At 35.3% G+C, this 20709-nt stretch overlaps 2 protein-coding genes across 3 annotated transcripts in view; one reads left to right on the top strand and one right to left on the bottom strand.

The window, feature by feature from the left end:
• LOC125669862 (uncharacterized) overlaps positions 1–15174 on the bottom strand; it is a 39930-nt gene extending 24756 nt beyond the window's left edge. The window contains exons 1-3 of one of the 2 annotated variants that reach the window (XM_056163806.1): positions 15009–15174; positions 10886–11469; positions 4333–4495 (exon numbers count right to left, since the gene is read on the bottom strand). In XM_056163806.1, coding sequence (XP_056019781.1) covers positions 4333–4495; positions 10886–11351 — 629 coding nt within the window. In that variant the 5' untranslated portion in view covers positions 11352–11469; positions 15009–15174. Of the gene's footprint in view, positions 1–4332; positions 4496–5879; positions 6316–10885; positions 11470–15008 lie in introns of those variants that run through there. The other variant, XM_056163807.1, reaches the window with a different exon arrangement.
• Positions 15175–15386: 212 nt separating this feature from the next.
• Positions 15387–20467, top strand: LOC125669912 (alpha-ketoglutarate-dependent dioxygenase alkB homolog 7, mitochondrial-like). Its single transcript, XM_048904746.2, has 4 exons — positions 15387–15754; positions 17219–17392; positions 18128–18252; positions 19159–20467. The coding sequence occupies exons 1-4, from the start codon at positions 15410–15412 to the stop codon at positions 19295–19297; spliced, it is 783 nt and encodes a 260-aa protein (XP_048760703.2). The 5' UTR covers positions 15387–15409; the 3' UTR covers positions 19298–20467.
• Positions 20468–20709: the final 242 nt, after the last annotated feature.

Raw genomic sequence — 20709 nt, 5'->3', positions numbered from 1 at the left:
ATTCATATTTTCATCCATGTTTTAAAAAGAAGTCAGCCATTATGATGATGTAGAGTACCTCTTTAATTATATAATATATAATTATATAAGTGAATTATGATTTAAAAAAAAAAACATTGCTTGGTAAAAAAAAATCTTCTTAGCATAGATTTTCACCAAATATCCTCTAAAAATTCTAATACAAAAATAAAAAAAGAAAAGAAAGATGCTAAATACAGAATATCAAAGAAAAAAGGCCCCTATTAAATTAGAAGCACTAAGTTAGCCAGAATGAATCAGGTTCCAATTTGCTCTTGCATTCCACGTTAATTCTCATTTTATGAGCCCACTGTCAATCAATTTCCAAGACGATCTCTTTACCATAAATCTGGTCTTCTTCCCTACTGCTCACACACTGCCACGTGACAGATTCCTTACTACTGACACACACTGCCACGTGACAGATTCCTTACTACTGACACACACTGCCACGTGACAGATTCCTTACTACTGACACACACTGCCACGTGACAGATTCCTTACTACTGACACACACTGCCACGTGACAGATTCCTTACTACTGACACACACTGCCACGTGACAGATTCCTTACTACTGACACACACTGCCATGTGACAGATTCCTTACTACTGACACACACTGCCACGTGACAGATTCCTTACTACGTGACAGATTCCTTACTACTGACACACACTGCCACGTGACAGATTCCTTACTACTGACACACACTGCCACGTGACAGATTCCTTACTACTGACACACTGCCCTGTGACAGATTCCTTACTACTGACACACACTGACACGTGACAGATTCCTTACTACTGACACACACTGCCACGTGACAGATTCCTTACTACTGACACACACTGCCACGTGACAGATTCCTTACTACTGACACACTGCCACGTGACAGATTCCTTACTACTGACACACACTGCCATGTGACAGATTCCTTACTACTGACACACTGCCACGTGACAGATTCCTTACTACTGACACACACTGCCACGTGACAGATTCCTTACGACTGACACACTGCCACATGACAGATTCCTTACTACTGACACACTGCCACGTGACAGATTCCTTACTACTGACACACACTGCCACGTGACAGATTCCTTACTACTGACACACTGCCACGTGACAGATTCCTTACTACTGACACACTGCCACGTGACAGATTCCTTACTACTGACACACTGCCACGTGACAGATTCCTTACTACTGACACACACTGCCACGTGACAGATTCCTTACTACTGACACACACTGCCACCTGACAGATTCCTTACTACTGACACACACTGCCACGTGACAGATTCCTTACTACTGACACACACTGCCACGTGGCAGATTCCTTACTACTGACAGTATAATAGCTTTTAAGCCTTATCTATGCAGGGCGTCATTGATATCAATATCACACATCTAGTGACATGAATATTAATTGCTTTATTTTTAATGCAGTATCATGTTCTAGAGGTATTCACACTATTAGTTACCCATCATGTTACATGATCAAATTCATTTCATCCCTGACACTATATAGTGTATCATATCGTTTATATTAATAATATGATGTCATTTATACATATAAATTATCACGAATTTGACTCTTCACAATGATATGGTATGCCTTTTCTTTCTGACTGGGTAAACTGCTGTGGGTTTTTTTTAATATGCATTACATTTTGCTTTCAATATTTTAATTAAGAGGTATAGTTAACTCCCAAATTACAGCCACTCAATTCATCATTGCCATTATCGTTATAATGTCAAATTTTTCTAAGAACGTTTTTCCTATTACTTAAAATTCTCATTAAAATGCCAAATTTGCAATTGCCATTTGCCACCACGTTTAATTACAAAAGTCTATTTCAAATTGTTAATTATCTTGATAAACCGACACTGGTGTACATGGTCAGTGAAGTGGTAAATTGGTCATTATCGACTTCCAGAGTACACCTGGGCAGACAGGATCCCAATAATTGCTGTATTACATAACAAGAAAATTACTTGATATGAACTGTAGTCTTGCGTTTTACATCATAGAAAAATATTGCAGTTTAGCTATGGCTTTGCCTCGAAACAGGTTTCTGTTCAACTTTGAAGAAAATAAGCAAAATTATTATGTACCACAGAAACCATCCAAATTCTACACAACAGGAAATTGCCAATCATTTTACCGTCTTATGGGAAGAGTCCATAAAAAGGAGGACAAAGGTGATATTTTGGCTGCAAAGGCTGAAATTCTTGTTGACCCTGGTCCAGTTAATGACGGCTCACCTACCAGGAAACAGCCATGCAGTACGTGCACTAATACTGATATTGGACAAGGTTTTGAAATGCCGTGTATATGTCTTGTTCATGTATTGTTTTTAAAATGAAGCATGATTATTGATGAAATTATTTTAATCATGTTATAAAATTTTCAAATATTCTTTACGAGATATTTTTACATTAATTACATGAGTATTGTAAGTAAAGGAACTCTCAAATATACAAGAATAGTAACTCTTTCTTGCTAAGATGGTGAAAATTCAATTCATTGCTAAGCATTGAAGATTTTTAAAACCTTGTCATTCAAATGGACATGTTATTTTTATATACAATTAAAGGCAATGCATATCAAAACACAATGTCCAAATATCCATTTTTCAAAATACGCTTTTTGGCCAGCGATAACGGGTAATACGTGATAAGGAAATACAGAGGGTCCATGAAAAATTTTTCACGCATTGCTCGATGTGTTTTTCTTATAAATTACCCCATTCACAAACACAACAGACTGTAAATGAATGTATAACAATTCATTCCACTGACGACTTTAAAAGACTGACACCCAAGACATTTTTGCTCTGGTTTGAAAATAAAATGTAAAATCTCTGATACTCAGTATGCAATTTTTTTTATCATATGGTTTACTAGTGTGTGACATGTTGCCACACATGACTTCACAATTCACACATTTCGAAGACATTGTTGTAACAATATTGCTCCAACAAATTGTTAAATAGCATTAGCTACAGGAATGAAGTCAACTTAACCTACGTACAACCCAATAGAATGAAGAAAATTAAATCGAAAACCACTCATCAAACATAGATTCCCATAAATCTATGTGGTTTTCAACCATTCTAACAGCCAATAAGGGCATAACATACTGTCAAAGGCCGAGCAGATTACACTCCTAAAGCTGGCTCCCGGCCCCATTTACATCACCACCCAACATGTGACACACTAGTGGAATGATCTGTCAGGCTGACCTATCATGTACGTTAAGCTGTTGAAAATGGTCATGAGAATAGACAAAATTGTATTTTACTCTTCTGACTTTTTGAAATGTCAATTTTTAGCATAGTTCATTATACTATTTAAACATTTATCTATTTATCTGACTCAAGAATCTATATCAATAAACTCAATTCTACAAGTAGTCTGAAATATCTGATGTTTTCCTGGCCTTTTTTATGATTTATGATATTGAAATTTACCGTGCCAGGAAATGGTAAATATCAAAATCATAAAAAAGCCAGGAAAACGTCAGATATTTCGGACTATTCTACAAGTTGTATTCAAGACCTTCTCCCCCCTACTTCCCAAGTGCCCGAATAAATACTGCAAAACGAATCATCGATGACAAGAGCAAGGTAAACAAAGCAACCTATCCACCCTCAAGTGGAATTTCATTACCATCATAATGACGTGTACTCTCTCTCATTATTTACCTTCAGCACAGGAAGTATTACAGTGATTAGACATTTCCTTCAAGACAATAAGTCTATACCAAAGTTAAGGGACATCACTGTAAATTATTTCTTATTTACAAGAATTCACAAGGGTGCCTTCATGCAAAAATACGGTTTTCATCAAAAAGAATACATACATATACATAGTTAAGAAATGACCACTCCCTTTAATTTAATGTCTTGCTGAAGAATCTGTCACGGCAAAATCACAGATTTAAAAATAAAGTCTCATAAAATGTAAGTAGTGTACAAACAGTTCTAAATTTTCAATGTAAAATTAGATTTTTATTTCTCTGATTTTACCTTGAATACAAAAAGCTCAGTTGATGCTACCATGCATGTAGACACTAAAGCACCATCTATCTTGCTCTCCGTAATATAAAAACATGTAAGGTGAAGATAACGAACAGTGATCAATCTCAGAACTCCTATAAGCAATACAGAATAGATAGTTGGGCAAACACGGACCCCTGGATATACCATAGGTGGGATCAGGTATCTAGGAGGAGCAAGAATCCCCTGTCAACACCCTTTTTAAGTTTTCCTCGACATATCTATTTGGATTTCCTGTTATACATACTTTTGTCTGGTTAAGGCCCTCTTCAGACTGGTTTTGCCCACCCGATCCTGGCCCACCAGCATTAATCTGGTTCTGTATACTGGTTGTTTACCAGATATGCACGCCTCCTCGTAAGCATGCACTGCTTCTGGTCCACGAGCCAGAATCTCCTTAGGAGCCTCATCTGAAACAAAGCCAATTCACACTCTCACATTTATCTTCCTTGTCATTAATTATTCATTGTGCTTGTAATTCTCTTCACAGTTAATATTTCATTTGATGAGACACATGAGATATAAATTTAACCACAGAGATAACAAACAACCACTAGACTTCAACAAAAATAAATACAACCAAACACAACATAAACATAGTCATCGGAAACCTGCTTTTATTACCTATACATTCCATTTCTTATACATATTTTTAAAGATAATAATTTCTTACAGTTAAACGAGTTAAACAGCATAGTCTTTCATATCCTAAATTGCAGTTTGTGGTGGTATAACTCTTTAATCTCCTATCGTGTGCACCCTTTCCGAAACACTACGTCACAAGATGAGACCATACACTGACAAATCACCAACTCCAGCCCTAATTCATTTATACTATTGATTTGTTTTATCTCATGTATTTCTGTCCCGAGTCTACCTATGAAATCCTAGTAAGAAGTGCATATGATCCACTTTGGAGATACCACGGTTTATTAATGACGGCCTCTTAGACAAAATATTTATATTTCCGAGGGCAAATTTCTGCTATCACTTCTGTTATTGATTTCACATAAAATCTCTGTTTATTATGCTGCAAAAATTCAACCTTTGTATAAAGATGGCCTAGGTACAAGTTAACTGTCAAAGTAAAATCTAAAAAAAAAATGTATCGAATAGTTTTTAAATAATAAATGTGTGTTTGTGAGAGAGAGAGAGAGAGAGAGAGAGAGAGAGAGAGAGAGAGAGAGAGAGAGAGAGCAGCAAGAGAGAGAAAGAGAGCAGCAAGAGAGAGAGAAAGAGCAGTGAGAGAGAGAGAAGCAAAAATGACCAAACATTGCTGAAATACATACATGAACAGTGGAAAACCATAAAAAGAAATGTCTGTTGTAATTCCAATTTCAAATTTTATTATTGATGTTGAACTATCTTACAACCTTCCTGTTAATCAAGATATACATCTCCCTATCAACAATATCAAGGGACTCCTATGTACTGGTTTCCATTTTCTGCAAATTCCCTAATTACTTTTTGTAGCAAACATTACCTCTAACTGCTTGAACGCAACAAATTAGATTCTGAAACTATTGACAAGCAACAAATAAAATTGTTCCAAAGGTAAATTCTCAAATGCAGATATCATAAGTACCTTTTGATTTGCATTTCAGAATAAATGAAGTTCAGCTAGACAGAATACCTTTCAGTAAATTTCATGAATCGTGACTCGAGTTTTTAGTTCAGGTGAGAAAACAATCTATAACGTAAGCTCTTTAGTTAACAAATTTAACATGGTTACATAAATGCTCTCCTACAAATGTTTCATAGTTTCACCATTAAAGAGACAAAATTTATACATACTCATCATCCAAGGAAAACTACCATGGTCCCAATTAGATTTAGCACCCCGACCTAATACGGTCTGCGCGAGATAAGCAAGTTCACAACTATGTCATTAATATTGGATAATCCACAGCCCTTCCAATAGGGCTATATTTCTGTTCTCCTGTTGATATCCCACACAGATAACTTTGATATTTCCTCACCTATTTTACACCTTCAATTCCACATACAGGTATATCTATAATGAACACCTTGAACGTGACTTGTTATTATTGCATGCTGAATACTAATTTGAATCCGAACATAGATTTTTTTTTAACTTCGCATCTTTGGTTTTTTCTTCTGTAGCCAACATTTTGTCCAATATCAATTAGCAATTTACATCACCATCCAAGATTTTCCATTACGACTGTGCTGCAACAAGGTTGTTTGGTTCAATGAGCGATTGAAAGGATCAGTTGAAATCTAAAATTTACATTGTACCGCTTGAGCTCCTTTCAGTGCTTTGACTGGAAATAAACCTTTATTGTGCATGACATGTATGAAACACAATTTGCAGTTAGATTACACCCAGTTTTCATCTGGTCATGAAATGCAAATCAATCTCTTTATAAATATCCATAGTAATCCTTGTTTTATGGCGTGTAAGTGACTGGCATTGTGTACAAGGTTGAGATGTAGGTATATACAAGCATGTGCCATTCGATACACCTTACTTTTCCTTCTTGAAACACTATATTGAACTTGATAGACAAGTGAGAGCACACAAATTTATTCCACCTATAAAAATGTACATGTACTTGAATGTATTGCAGAGATTAGAATACACACACAAAATACAAACAGGGAAAGTGCGTTATCAAACACTTCTGATGTCAGTTTTAAATTTTTAAATCAGCTCCTAATAACATGAGACAAATTTTGTTTTTATTCCCATCTAATTCCATTTTTAAACAGAATATGAGAACTGAATTCACTGTTTTGTTTTATGACTCTATGTAATATCTACAGACCTTGTAGTCATGTATCTGGAATTCTTCCATAACCATGGTAACGGATTTGATACATGATCACCAAATGGTATTTATATATATACATGTGTTCAGTATTTTGATTTATGTACGTATTTGGTACAGAAATGGATAAATGTAAACACAAAGTGAATACCAAAGCAAAAAGTCTCGCATCAAAACCTCATAATGGCAATTTCTATAAAATAAAAAAATGTTTAATATTCGGTATATACATACATACAAACATACATAAATACCAAAGATAAGCCATAAAAGCTTGAAAGCTTATTTCCAATGGAGTCCTTTGATACATGGATGTTTGTGCTAGGGGGGAAACCGGAGTACCCGGAAGAAACCCACGTGTCCAAATGGGCGCCCGCCATACCCTCTCACATACAACCACTGCTGATCACGGGGATCAAACTCGGGTCGTAGCAGTGAGAAGCGAGAGCACTACCTCTGCACTACCCGAACAGTGGTTTCTGTTCCAGAAGGATGTAAAATGAAATGTTTATCTTGTATGAATGTTTGCAAAACTTTTCAATCACAATGTAATTTTCTAATGTTGGGAACAAATGTTTTTGAATAGTTATTCTACATTAGGCAAAATCAGGGTTGAAATTCACTTTTTTGTGATAAAAATCAACTGCAGGAAAAGTTTTGATATAAGGCCTTCTTCCCCCCCCCCCCCCCCCCCCCCCCTGTGCATTTGTGAGGACCATTTCAAGTAAAAATGAACTGTTTTTATGAATGAGGGAGAGGGGGTTGCTGTTGAGGAGGGAAGAGAACAGGGTCAGAGTTAACTAGTGTTTTTTTTTTTAAATTTTCAAGCAGGGATAACTCTTGTTTCAGCAAAATGAAAAAGAAATTTGTTGAAATTACTGTAGAACACCACATCCTGACAAGAGACCCATGGGCCACATCGCTCATCTGAGTCACTTTGACCCTGCCATTGTTCAGCTTTTGTGATTCCCATGAATTTTTTTTACCCTATATTGCGGCCCCAACCTAGTCCTAAAGAATCACAACATAAGGCCAAGTAAAATTAATTAGTAGATTATCATTCAAACTTCACAAAAAAATGGGGCGGGTGGGAGGATTTTATTTTTTATTTTTCGCCATGGTATTCTTGACCTCGAAAATGCCTTCTCTCATTGAGAAAAGGCTTTATAAATCATAATTACATGTGTATTTGGGTTTCTAAAAGGCAAAGTGAAACAAAGTACGTTTACGATACCAGACCGGACATAAAAATATCCGGAAATCGTAATTTTGAAAAATAAAAAAAAACGGGGTGGGGCGATTTTCGAGGGGCGGGCGGGAATCATAATCTACTAATTAATTTTACTTGGCCTAATTGAAATTGAATTCATATAACACAGAGATGCCTCAACACCAATATGACTAACATGATCTTGCTGCAATCTGGATAAGATCAAGGTCACAAGGTAATAGATTATGGTATGATATGAAGGCCTTGACTTCAGAAATCTACATGCAGAATATGAAAGTTCCAACTTAAATAGTTCAGGAGATATTGCATAATAGGTAGGATTTTTAGTGAAAGTAGGTCAAACTTTAAGGTCAAGGTCACAAGGTCAAACACTGAAGTACATCAAGGTCATGCCCCAAAAAATCTATATACAAAATGAAAAAGCTTCACCTTAAATAGTTCAAGAGATGTTGATTTGGTAAGGTTTTTAAAGAAAATAGGTCAAGGTTACAAAATTAAATATGACTATAACAAGGTCTCGTCATAAAAAAACTATATACAAAATACAGGCTTTCAAGTGACACTTTGCAAAAAATAAGGGCCATTTTTAGGGCAAAATTATCAAAAATCTTGTCCTTTTATAGGATTTTTAAGGGCTTTTTAGACAAAAATAAGGGTTAAATTTACAAATCAATAGGAAAGAAAAAATGTTTTACTCACCATTTGCAGGGGGCAATAATACAAAAACTAATTATCCACTCAGAAGGTCATACCAGTGGTCATCAACAGCCATATTCGGCATTCAGCACAAACCATGATATAATTCAGGTGGACTCCCATGGCTTACAATCAATGCCGAATATAACTGATAACCAACAAGATGTCTTCTGAGATGTACATTTAATCAACATATTCATTTTCTGAAAGTATACTAAGACAAAATTTAATAAATTCCAACACTTACTTTATGTCAAATTTATTTAAACTTTCAAAATTTGGAAATGTAGGAATTTCAACAAAAAATTAGGGCTTTTTTAAGATTCTAAAGCTCAAATAAGGAAAATAAGGGCTGTTGTAGAAAAATAAGGAAAATAAGGGCCCGCTTGAAAGCCTGAAAATATAAAGGCCCCATCCTCAATAGTTCTGAAGATGTCTAACAGGTTACATTTCCTTAAAAGTGGGTCAATTTTCAAAGTCAAAGGTCATAGTATAAAATAAAAGGTTTTGCCATAAGAAATCTATACAAAATATGAAAGATACACCTAGAATAGTTCAGGAGATATTGAATATGTCAATAAGGTCTTGCCATAAAGAATCTATATATACAAAATATGAAAGCCCTACCTTGAATAAATAAATGTTTATTTGGTATACACATACATACAAATACCAAGGATAACCCATGAAAGCTCAAAAGCTTATTTCCAATGGGGTCCTTTGATGCATGGATGTTTGCGCTAGGGGGTCTTTTATGTGGGAGGAAACCGTAGTACCCGGAGGAAACCCATGTGGGCAACCGCCATACCCTCTCACATACAACCACTGCCATCACGGGGATTGAACTCGGGTCGCAGTGGTGAGAAGCGAGAGTGCTACCTCTGTGCTACCTCTGCGTTACCCGGACACCTGAATAGTTCAGGAAAAATTTAATTTGCACTATGTCAGGAAGCTTTCATGTAAATTTCAACTTTCCTGGCTAAGTGATTCTTGAGAAGATTTTAAAATAACCCCACCATACTATACATTTTCATTATTATCTCCCCTTGGAGGAGGGTGTTGCCCTTCATTTGAACAAACTTGAATCCATTTCACCCAAGGATGTTTTTTACTAAGTCTGGTTGAAATTGGATCAGTGGTTCTGGAGAAGAAGTAGAAAATGTGAAAAGTTTACAGACAGACAGACGGATGACGGGACAATGGGTAATCAGAATAGTTCATCACTTGAGCTATCAGCTCAGGTGAGCTAAAAAAAATCAAAAATGATAAACCAGAAATATGGTTGTTTTGTCACATAATTATTAATAAAGTCCGGGTCATATGTGCTTGAGTAAAATATCTGATCCATTTGCAGCATATAGTAAGTGACTAAGTGTATCTATTAAATGTGTACCATACTTAAGATTTGTTACATAAATGAGTTTGTGCAATTTGAATCATCTTGACGTAATAGCTTCTGTGTATATAAATCAACACTCTCGCTTCACCACAAAAAATACTATAATATGAATCCTGCTAAAATAAGTGAACATACAGTTCTTTCTTAAATTTGAATATCAATATTCTCCCCTACTCAGGTGATTTTTTGGGGTTTTTTTTGGGGGGGGGGTGTTAACAGCTAAGGTGTTTTACAAGCTAAATAAAATCTTAATTCAAATCTATACACAATATCTAAGCTTTTGGGGATTACTATGTATACTTGCTATGCAACCAGCGGCCAAGAGTTCTGAGTACCCCCTCGACCTCAAATCACTCGCCAAAAAAAATTCCTCCCTTTTAATTTCATATTGCTGAAATACATGTAAAAGCTCTTGACCAACAGACCACTTACAAATTCGTGTTCTTGCAGTTTGGCATCTTGGAGTCATTTCGCGATATTAAGTACTCGAGTAAAATAAAGAATGGACAGTATTATATGAATGAGTGAGAAACACTGAATTATTGAAACTGTTAGTAAAACTTGGTATCATTAAACTGACATTGATTTGTGCATCAAGTCAGGTAATTAACATCTCAATCAATATCTCTCCAGCAAACCTAACGCTCAGACAGAAATAAACTCCACACTACAACCCATTTACCTGCTTTAATGAACTTGGCACTTTTGGTGTTTCCGTAAAGATCAAGGCACAGCCATAGAGGCTTTCCGATAGGAAGTCCTCTGAGACACGCTCCTTTGTAGAGACTGTTGACAAAAAACTGCAGCTGACCCCTGTTGTTTATGTACACAGTGACCCGGCTGCCTGACGAGATTATTCCTTCACTTATTGGACACATCCAAAATCCCTCTCTCTTGGACAAACTTGGAATGGCATACTTGGGTAGGTCTGAACTTGACAGCTTTCCAGGGTCAAAAGAAGTCACCCCAATTCTGATTCCCCCACTCCAAGCATCTGTAGTTTTGACCTCAAATGACACCTTTTGGGTGACCTTCAGAGGTTGGTCACTGAACACTATTCCATGACAGTAGGCTGTGTCAGATCTCGTGCCAACTGTTTTACTCTCCGAAAGAGTTATAAATTTTCCATGCACAGAATGAAATTTCATTTTACATTTGGCACATTCATTCTTAATGTTCAAACTATCCTGATTCCATTACATAATTCAACCAACCAGTCTACTTTTGTATTCCCTTTGAAGTGTCATTGGTTCCTCCATAATGAATCTGAAAATGAACAGATCCATAATTAATCAGTCGTTCAATTTATGATACTTGGACAAATCTTTCAGTGTGTTCAAAAATGTCAGTACATGTAAAATAAATTCAAATCAATATACCCTTCTGTTGTCAATTGAAAACACTAAAGAATCAACACTCAGTTTATTCAAAGGAATAATTTTGCCCCAAACATTCAAAGCACTTCAAAAATCATTTAATATTTCATGCTTTCTTCATACCAAATAGTAAAACAAATAGTCTGACTTTTCTGCATAAAAGTAAGATCATTAAATAGTCTGCCAATTTCACAGCTCAGTGACCTCTTTAAATCACTCATTCTTTGAAATGTTGCAACGTTGGACTATATAACTACAACAAAACCTAATTATTTGAGGTCTTAAAATAAAATTGCTTTAATTATGTTTCTTTCAGTAACTCTTTGAGAAAATACAACTTGGTACTAAATTTAGCCACTGAAATTGATTAAAATGTAAAGCATACATTGAATCTAATGAACATGTACTTTTTATTGTTTTCCTTTGAAAATTTCCATGAAAAATTTACTTATTACTGTTATTAATTAATTCTTTTTAATCTATTGACATCATCATGTTGGCAAACAGCCAAGACATGTCATATGACAAATGTCAGATCAATGATTTTAGATAATTTTCTGAGAACACACTAGAATATTAAAATTAAAGACTGTGATAATACTAGTACTAGTATGTTACTGACTGAATATTGGGAAATATCAGATCATTGCATGGTAAAACTTTCCGAGCTTGCGAGGGACAATTCTGCTTGATGACTGAGGGCGGGTATGTTATAGGGCTGAAACGATTCACCGAAATATCGATACTGTTCAATATAAATGTTCAATTCAATGTTCGATTCATTGCCTCAATTTTCGGTTCGATACACTTAATGGGTTCAGTAAAATACATCAGTCTCGGCCAGTACATATTATTTCTACCTGCATGAGGGACAAAATAGCGTCAAATAATGTTTAAACTGTTGTTTGCCTTGAGGTTGACGAAAATAATAATAAACTATAATATCAGTTTAAACTACTGCGAACAGGCATCTCACCGTTTGGCAGTTTTGCTTTTAAAATTATGATTTTGAATCTTGATAGTTAATTTTTTCTTCATTGTTATTATTGGTTTCTTCTGTTTATTGTATTGTATTGAAAGTATTGAATCGTGGCATAAGTATTGCAATATGTATCGTATCGTGAAGGGGGCGTATCGTTTCCGCCCTAGTATGTTACCCAACATTCAATTAATCACCTTTTTATTACATATTTTTTCAAATTCTATGCACTTCATTCTAGAAGTGCACATTCATTTACATTTCTGGTAGTAGAACTTAGAAGTCCATCATTGTCTGTAATCATGTGACATCACAATTATCTAGTTACCACACCAGGGTCATCGATCTCCTTAAAATGGGTCCGATTAAAGGTCCCTTCTCAATTGGAAAATAAGAAAACTTTTCCCAATTCATGGTTCACAAATTCCCAATACTGAGACAATGTAAGTAGGATGCATTTCTCAAATAATCACCTTTTGTCAGAATACAGAAAAATACAGAGATGCCTAGACTACATAAAATAAGATAAGATTAAATAAGTTTATTCCAATTTTGGGCCCAGAGGGCATAACAGTAAGACATTTTATAAAGAAGGAAATTCAAAAAAGAAAGAAAGTTTACAACATTAACTACATGTAGTTTGAGGGGGAGAAGGGGTCATTACAGAATGAGTGAGAGTCTAAGAAAAAAACAAAAACTTGGGTGATTATATATTGATTAAAGAATTCCTAATCTGAACAAAATATTCCAATAAAATTCACAATCAATGAATCTAATGGGATTGGGACCCTCTCCCAAAAACCAGCCCTACCCATTTGAGTTAAAGTAATCCCAAGTTTCGTCCCTGGCATTCACACTGTGGACTGTTATGGCCCAGCAAAAGCCCAGGTACTCTCAATAGAATCTATTGGAAACTAGACAGGTGAGTGGGTCAGTGTGACAAAAATGCCCTGCTGACACACAAATTTGAAATATCTGGAGGTCCAAGGATGTCAAAATAATACTAGGGGCAAATCAAACGAAAATAGAATATATATAATATTTCATGCATATGATGTACTGCTTTTGTTTTGATAAGATGTCAAGAGAATTGAATACACCGGTTTCGAGATACGTACAAGTTATTTCCCTTTGGAGAACTCTTGTACATAATAAGGCACAAAACACTTTGTTTACAAGCGGGAGTGGGACAAATCTTTATCATTGCAAAAGTGAATCTGCTCAGTAAGTTTCTCACACAGTTTCATCACCCAGTATTCAGGGAGTTATTAAATATAATGCAATTCTTATTATTTCATGTTATTTCGTTGCTTGTATATATAATATCCAGGAAACTACTTGCAAATTGACATTGTTTGACATGCAGAAAGAAACACATTGACTTACTTTATCAAAAAAGATTTTATATTGATATTTTATTTACTTTTAAAAGATATCCAAACCAAGTTGACAATAAAATGACATTTTGTATTAACGAAATCTAAATTATGTTTTTGCAACACAGTTCATTTGACACACTTTGTGACAAATAGATAAAAAAAAAACAAAAAAAAAACACTTTTTATTAATTCATGGAACGTTTAATGGGGAAAAAAAAAGAATAATTTCCTGGCTTGATTAATTTTTTCCAGTCCATTGGCAATAAGCCTTGATAAAAGTATACCAAAATAAGCAAGTGAAACTTAATCTTCAACTGAAGAAAGGTACACACTACCAATATACTCATTATCTGCAAGCACATTTAATAGATAAAAAGTTTGGAATACACAGTGAATAATTTTCAAAGTCAAACGGCAATCACTATTTGTAAAAGAATTGTAGAACAGGTCTAGCAACATGAAGCTCAAACTTGATTTGCAACTCGTTAATTTACGGAGACATACAAAAAGTCAGCTCATTACTAAACTGATAGAAAAATTGTTTTTTTTTTTTTTTTTAAAAAAACATTTGCATAACAAGTTGTCAGAGACTGCTTAATGTATAGCACAACGGTTTAAAGGTATTTATTATAAAATGTTTTTAAAAAAATCATTTCATTGACCCAAAAATACATTTTGCTACATATTGCAAACACATGCACGTGGGGTTCTACCCTTTATCCTAATGATTGAACATTCTATCAAGATTGACATAACCGTTATACCCATGTAAACTCGGCGAGATCCCTCAAGATTGTCTGTTAACCAAAATATAACATTCAAACCAAACCATGTTGTAAGGTCAGCCCACGCTGAACTGCTAAGTCAAGCTTAAAATCTGTTATAATTCAGCTATTTCTTTCCATAAGCCTTTCAAAGGAAATGGGTGGAGAGATTTCATTATGCTTGTTGCTGAACATACTACACATCTAAGTATCAGTGTCTATATGAACTGTTTTGATAGAATCCTTTAAGTTTGGTAGACCTGTGTGTAATATTGTGTAGCAACACAGTAGAAACTTATGTACATACCAATACACCAGGTACCTGGTCAGATCATCTTTGAACAATTCCATGGAGCACAAACATATTCTGTAGATAGATCTACTAACTCAGTAAATGCAAACAGTCCCAACTGGTTCCTGGGTCAACCATAAACAAAATTTACTTTGACAACACACATTTGTTTTTCCATTGTAAAAAGCGCACTGCGAATCCAGATTTTTTTTCTTCAATGAAATAGGCTAATTTGTACATTTTTTTTTTACTATTTCAAAATTTGTAAAATATCTTCATTATTATGAAGCAACAGCTTTAACTCATGATATTTCCATAGCTTTGATATAGGCTTTTGATAAAACCTTTGAGAAATATTATTTTGAAGTTACAATGAACGAACGAACTAATATGTGTCTGTCAAACCGGAACTGTATATGTTGTCTAACCTTGTTTTGTATTTTTGCAATTACTTAGTGAAAATGCATAATTTAAGCCTAAAAACGTGTGTATTAAGGAGAATTTCAAATCATAGACCTATCTGGAAAATGAATACATTGATTACAAAACATGACATTTTCAGGTTTGCCTCCAACATGATCCCGTCTGTAGAAGAAAGTCCGAAATGGCTTGATGCTAGCGACCGCAATGCATTTAGTGATCTTATTGATAGTTTTATTGTGTACAATGACTTCATTACCGAAGATGAGGAACGTTCTTTGATGAATGAACTGAATCCGTATATGAGGCGTTTAAGATATGAACGAGACCACTGGGATGATGTTAGTGCACATGGATTTGTTTTGTTGCATTTATACGTTTATCATATGGATATATACTATAACTCGACCCCACCCCACCCCTGTTTCGGCTCTTTTATTATTTCTTCAGGCTATACACTTACCTGTACATAACACCTATGTAAATTGAGTCCACAAAGACCCCAAAATGATCTATTATTCATTATCTTATAGGTATCAATTAATTATATATATATATATTGTCATGTTAATGTAGTAATTAGGGCTATACGGACTGTGGATATTGGCCTGGGTAGCTCAGTGGTTAGAGCACCTGACTAGGAGTGCAGGGGTCCCAGGTTCAATTCCCGGTCCAGCCACAGATTTTCTCCTCTCCTATATACCCGGGACCCCTGCCTCACTAGTCAGGTGCCGAGACCACCCCTGAACTGCAGGTTGTCCTGCTAGGGGCGAAAACAACGTGGGTTGTACGTGTCTTCAAGGGCAAAGACAAATTAAGAGGGAGGAATGTAGTAATTAGGGTTATAAGGACTGGATATCGACCTGGGTAGCTCAGCGGTTAGAGGCACCTAGGACTAGTGAGGCAGGGGTCCCAGGTTTGATTCCTAGTTCAGCCATAAATTTTCTACTTTCTGGTCATATTAATGTATTGTCTACTCAATATCTTGTGAACCCTTTGCGTGACAGATATCAAACCAGGTACACTGGTACCCCCTAAAGAGTAGATGACTGCAATGGTCAAGATCTCTTATGGAATTATAACTCCTTTTCATTTTGAATCTCAAATCACTCTGGATATAAAAATACCGCTATTATCTCTAGAACCCCTGATAGAGATCAGACTTAATATTGTGGTTGCCCTTGACTAGCAGATAACCCATATTTTTCACCATCATTACAGACACCCTAGATTAAAGTAGATCTTTTTCAATATTGCCACACAGGGACATATATGATTCTAAAACATTTCTTGTAATATAAAAGTTATGGCTTTTATATAACATTCATTTTTTTGCTATGATATGATTTGATGTGACTTCTTTTTCATGATCAAAAACAGATGCTCCCCCATTACTAGAGTTATGGTCCTTTGCCTAAATCTTTTTTTCTATGCTTTTTGTGTTATGCTTTCAAATTATGAAACTTCCTCTCGGGTCAAGTTTTGACCTTGATGCAATTTTACAAGAATTGTGTCTTTCATGTAAAAATTCATTTTCTGAAGGTGTTTGTATCATTTATTGCTTTAGAATTAATCAGAATGTTTGCTTTAACAATCTTCACCTTTAAACAATAAAATCATTACCTAGGGTACAGTAAGGGTGCAAACCCTATATTTAAAATACATAATTAGTGTTTAAAGTTTGACATAAATAATGTGCTCATTTATTTTTCTTAGAAAAAAAAGCACATCCATTTATACATATTTTCACGTCAGGTTAAATGCATAGAAATTCTGTAACTGATCCTGACTGTTTTATCATGCAGGCTATACACGGATATAGGGAAACAGAAAGACGACAGTGGAATTCAGAGAACAGCAGCATTCTAAAGCGAGTGTCGAACATTGCCTTCCCTCCCACAGTCTCAAAGCTAGCCTATGTACACATTCTTGATCTCGAAAAAAGTGGAGTAATAAAACCGCATATTGATGCAGTCAGAGTAAGTTGAAATATGTTTATGACTATATAAAAAGTAAAAAAAAAAAAAAAATACTGCCCGAAATTAGTTTTATGGATTTGTGGCAGAGTGTATGGACTCACATTCCTTGTCAAAGGAATGTTCTCCCAAGCCAATAGATGGGGGAGAATAATACTTTGTCAGGGAAAGTGAGTCCAAATACCCTGCCAAGAATACATAAAACGAAAATGTCCTACTGCAGAAAACAATGTTCATTTTATGAAGCAGTTACTTATAAAGATCTATCGACGCTATCTTGTATCCCATCTATTCTTGGCAGGGTACATGGCCTCATATTCCCAGCTTGTCATCCAATCTAATGCCTAGATTTTTCACTGCAGTAGGACATACGTAAATGTTATTTTACTTGCGCAAATAAAATTCTTGTAATTATTTACCAGACTTGATTAAGTATCACAGACATTTCTAAATGTTTCAAGTGCTTGCTTGAATAAAGTCATGCAAATTAATGGAGAATATACGATGAGATAAAACTAAAGTCCCATGAAAATTTTCACATATACAAAACTGAACAGATAGTGAATAATGAACCAAAATTTTAAAGTGTGAATTGTTAGGAATTGAAATGCTGTGTGTGTCAATATATGCACTTTAACATTAACAATATTTACTTCTAAATACAAATACTAGTACATGTGCATAAAAGACGTTTATCAAGTATAGTTTTGTTCACCAAATGTTTTGTCCCCATTTTAGTTCTGTGGTAACACAATAGCTGGCCTATCACTGTTGTCGACAGCTGTGATGAGACTTACACATGAAGAAGATGATTCGAGAAGGGCCGACATTTTACTCAGCAGAAGATCCTTATATATCATGAGGTAAAACTTTACATGTATTGATCCAAACTCACTTTTTCTCACACAAAATATTAACTCCCAGGAGCCAGAAGGCATAGATAAGCTTTTCAGTCATTGTTTGTCATTTGCTTTAAGTTTTACTTCTTTCAAATTCTTTTCTGGACCAATCTAATTAGATATTAGATCCGCTCGCACAAATTAGATGTTAGATCCGCTCGCGTACTCGCATACATAAGATGTTATGTATGCGAGTACGCGAGCAGATCTAACATCTAATTTTAATTAAATTGTTTCTGGACCTATTGGATAAAATTCCATCAAACACAGCACAAAAGTGGTGAAGTGAAAGGCTTATGTACTCCTACCAAGGGGATACCATTAAGATATAGTGAAATGTAATAGACTCAGTTAATTTACATCAAATTTCATCCGCTGGTTGGGTTCAAATGTAGCTTTGTTTATAAGAGGGAGAATCCTATTGCTTTTGGGGTGAAAAGGTTAAGGTCACTATGGGGCTTCATAGATAAAGCTTGCAGACACTCTACAAGCTAAATTTTTTCTCCATTGATTGCATATTGCAAAAGTAGTTTTGTTTTCAAGGGAAAAAGAACTGTGATGATTTTTGATTTTTTCATAGGAAAGGGTTAGTGTAGTGTTTGTTATGTAGTGATTCAGGATTCTTAATTCAGTCACAATTAATTGGGTTGCAAGTTTTGCATACGACTGTTATGAAAAGTTTAAAAACATTTTGAAGAACAAGACTGCAATGAACGTGCCAACAACATTATGTAGTGAGTACAGTGCATTCGAATTTGTTCGTATTGTCACTGGCTCGGTGTAGGTTCACAGTAAGAATAAACATTTGAACATGTGCATCATTGTGGCCCGTGGGCTTCATGTTGTAAACATATTTCATCTGTATTTCAGAGACAAATCAAGGTACTGTTATAAGCACGCTGTACTGGATGAGAAGGAATCCATGTTTATGGGACAGAAAATTGAGAGAGACAGGAGAGTTTCTGTGATTATGAGAAATGAACCAAACAGTGATATTGCACGGAGCTAGTAGAAATGAACCGGACAGTAAACTTCCACAGAGAATCCGACAGTAATATTTCACAGAACTAATAGCAGATATCAATTTTATGCTCCCTGAAAAATTTTGGGGGTGGATATAGTTGCTGCCATGTTCAAACACTCGGCATCAGGTGTAAATGTCACAGGTCCTCGGAGATTACCATCAAAATGGATGTCCCGTGTCACAGTAGGTGTGGCACACTAAAGAACCCTCAGTGCTCAATGGCCGTAAGCGCCAAGCAAAGGTTAAAATTTGAAGCCCTTCACCGGTCTTGGTGACATCTCCATATGAGTGAAAAATTCTCGAGACGTTAAACAAGATACAATCAATTAATCATATATTACACTAAGAAGTAACAGGTAAATGGCTTTCAGACAAAGGTCACTCAGGGTCATTTTGTGATGGTCAAGGGCACTCAGAACATATACTTTGTATTTGTATATGGAAAAAAACCTTCATTTCAACAATATTTCAACTATTATTGATCTTTTGGACCAAGGTATCTGAATGAGTTATTCAAGGTCATTTTGTAAAGGTCAAGGTCACTCAACATATTCCTTATATATAAAACCTTCATTTCAATAGTATTTCAAAATTCAAAAGTTATTGATCATTGTGTCTTATGTTACATGAAAATAGGGCCGAAACGATTCACTGAAATATCGATACTGTTCAATATAAACACTGGATTCAATGCTTGATTCATTGCCTAGATTTTCGATTCAATACGTTTATTACAAACGGGTTCAGTAAAATGCATCAGGCTTGACCTGTACTTTGATATTATCTAGAGACAAAATAACATTCAGATTGTTGTTTGCCTCAAGTTTTTTATCAGTTTGAACTACAGAGTACAGAGCCAACAAGCATCTTACCATTTGGCAGTTTATGTAGTTAATTGGTTAGATGCAGTTCGGGGAGCATCCATCAGCTTTACTGATATTCTTGTGTTATGACGAATTAATGATACATAGCAGACCAGAATTCTATTTTGTTTTCATGAACTTGTTATTAGAATTCTACGGTTGGAACGAAACAAGAGTTGGAGTATTCATTGATGGTCATTTTTATAATAATAGTTATTCTCTGTTTTGAGAGTGTTTTGTTTTAGAATCAACAAAGTTTATATTCATGACTCTGAATAAAACGCTAATTGATTCCTTTGTTTGTTGTCCGTTGTGTTGAAAGAGGGATGGTCGAACGGGAACAGCATCAAATACTCCTTCCTATCTAACAAGTCCTGTGATGAAGTGACTTCTTATCTCACAAGTCCTGTGATGAACGTTCAATACTCCTCCCTATCTAACAAGTCCTGTGATGAACATCCAATACTCCTTCCTATCTAACAAGCCCTGTGATGAAGTGACAGCATTCAATACTCCTCCCTATCTAACAATCCC

The sequence above is a fragment of the Ostrea edulis genome, chromosome 4, assembly GCF_947568905.1.
Source record: "Ostrea edulis chromosome 4, xbOstEdul1.1, whole genome shotgun sequence".
Taxonomy (NCBI): domain Eukaryota; kingdom Metazoa; phylum Mollusca; class Bivalvia; order Ostreida; family Ostreidae; genus Ostrea; species Ostrea edulis.
The sequence above is the reverse complement of the archived record's forward strand: the minus strand, read 5'-3'. Positions and strand labels throughout refer to the sequence as shown.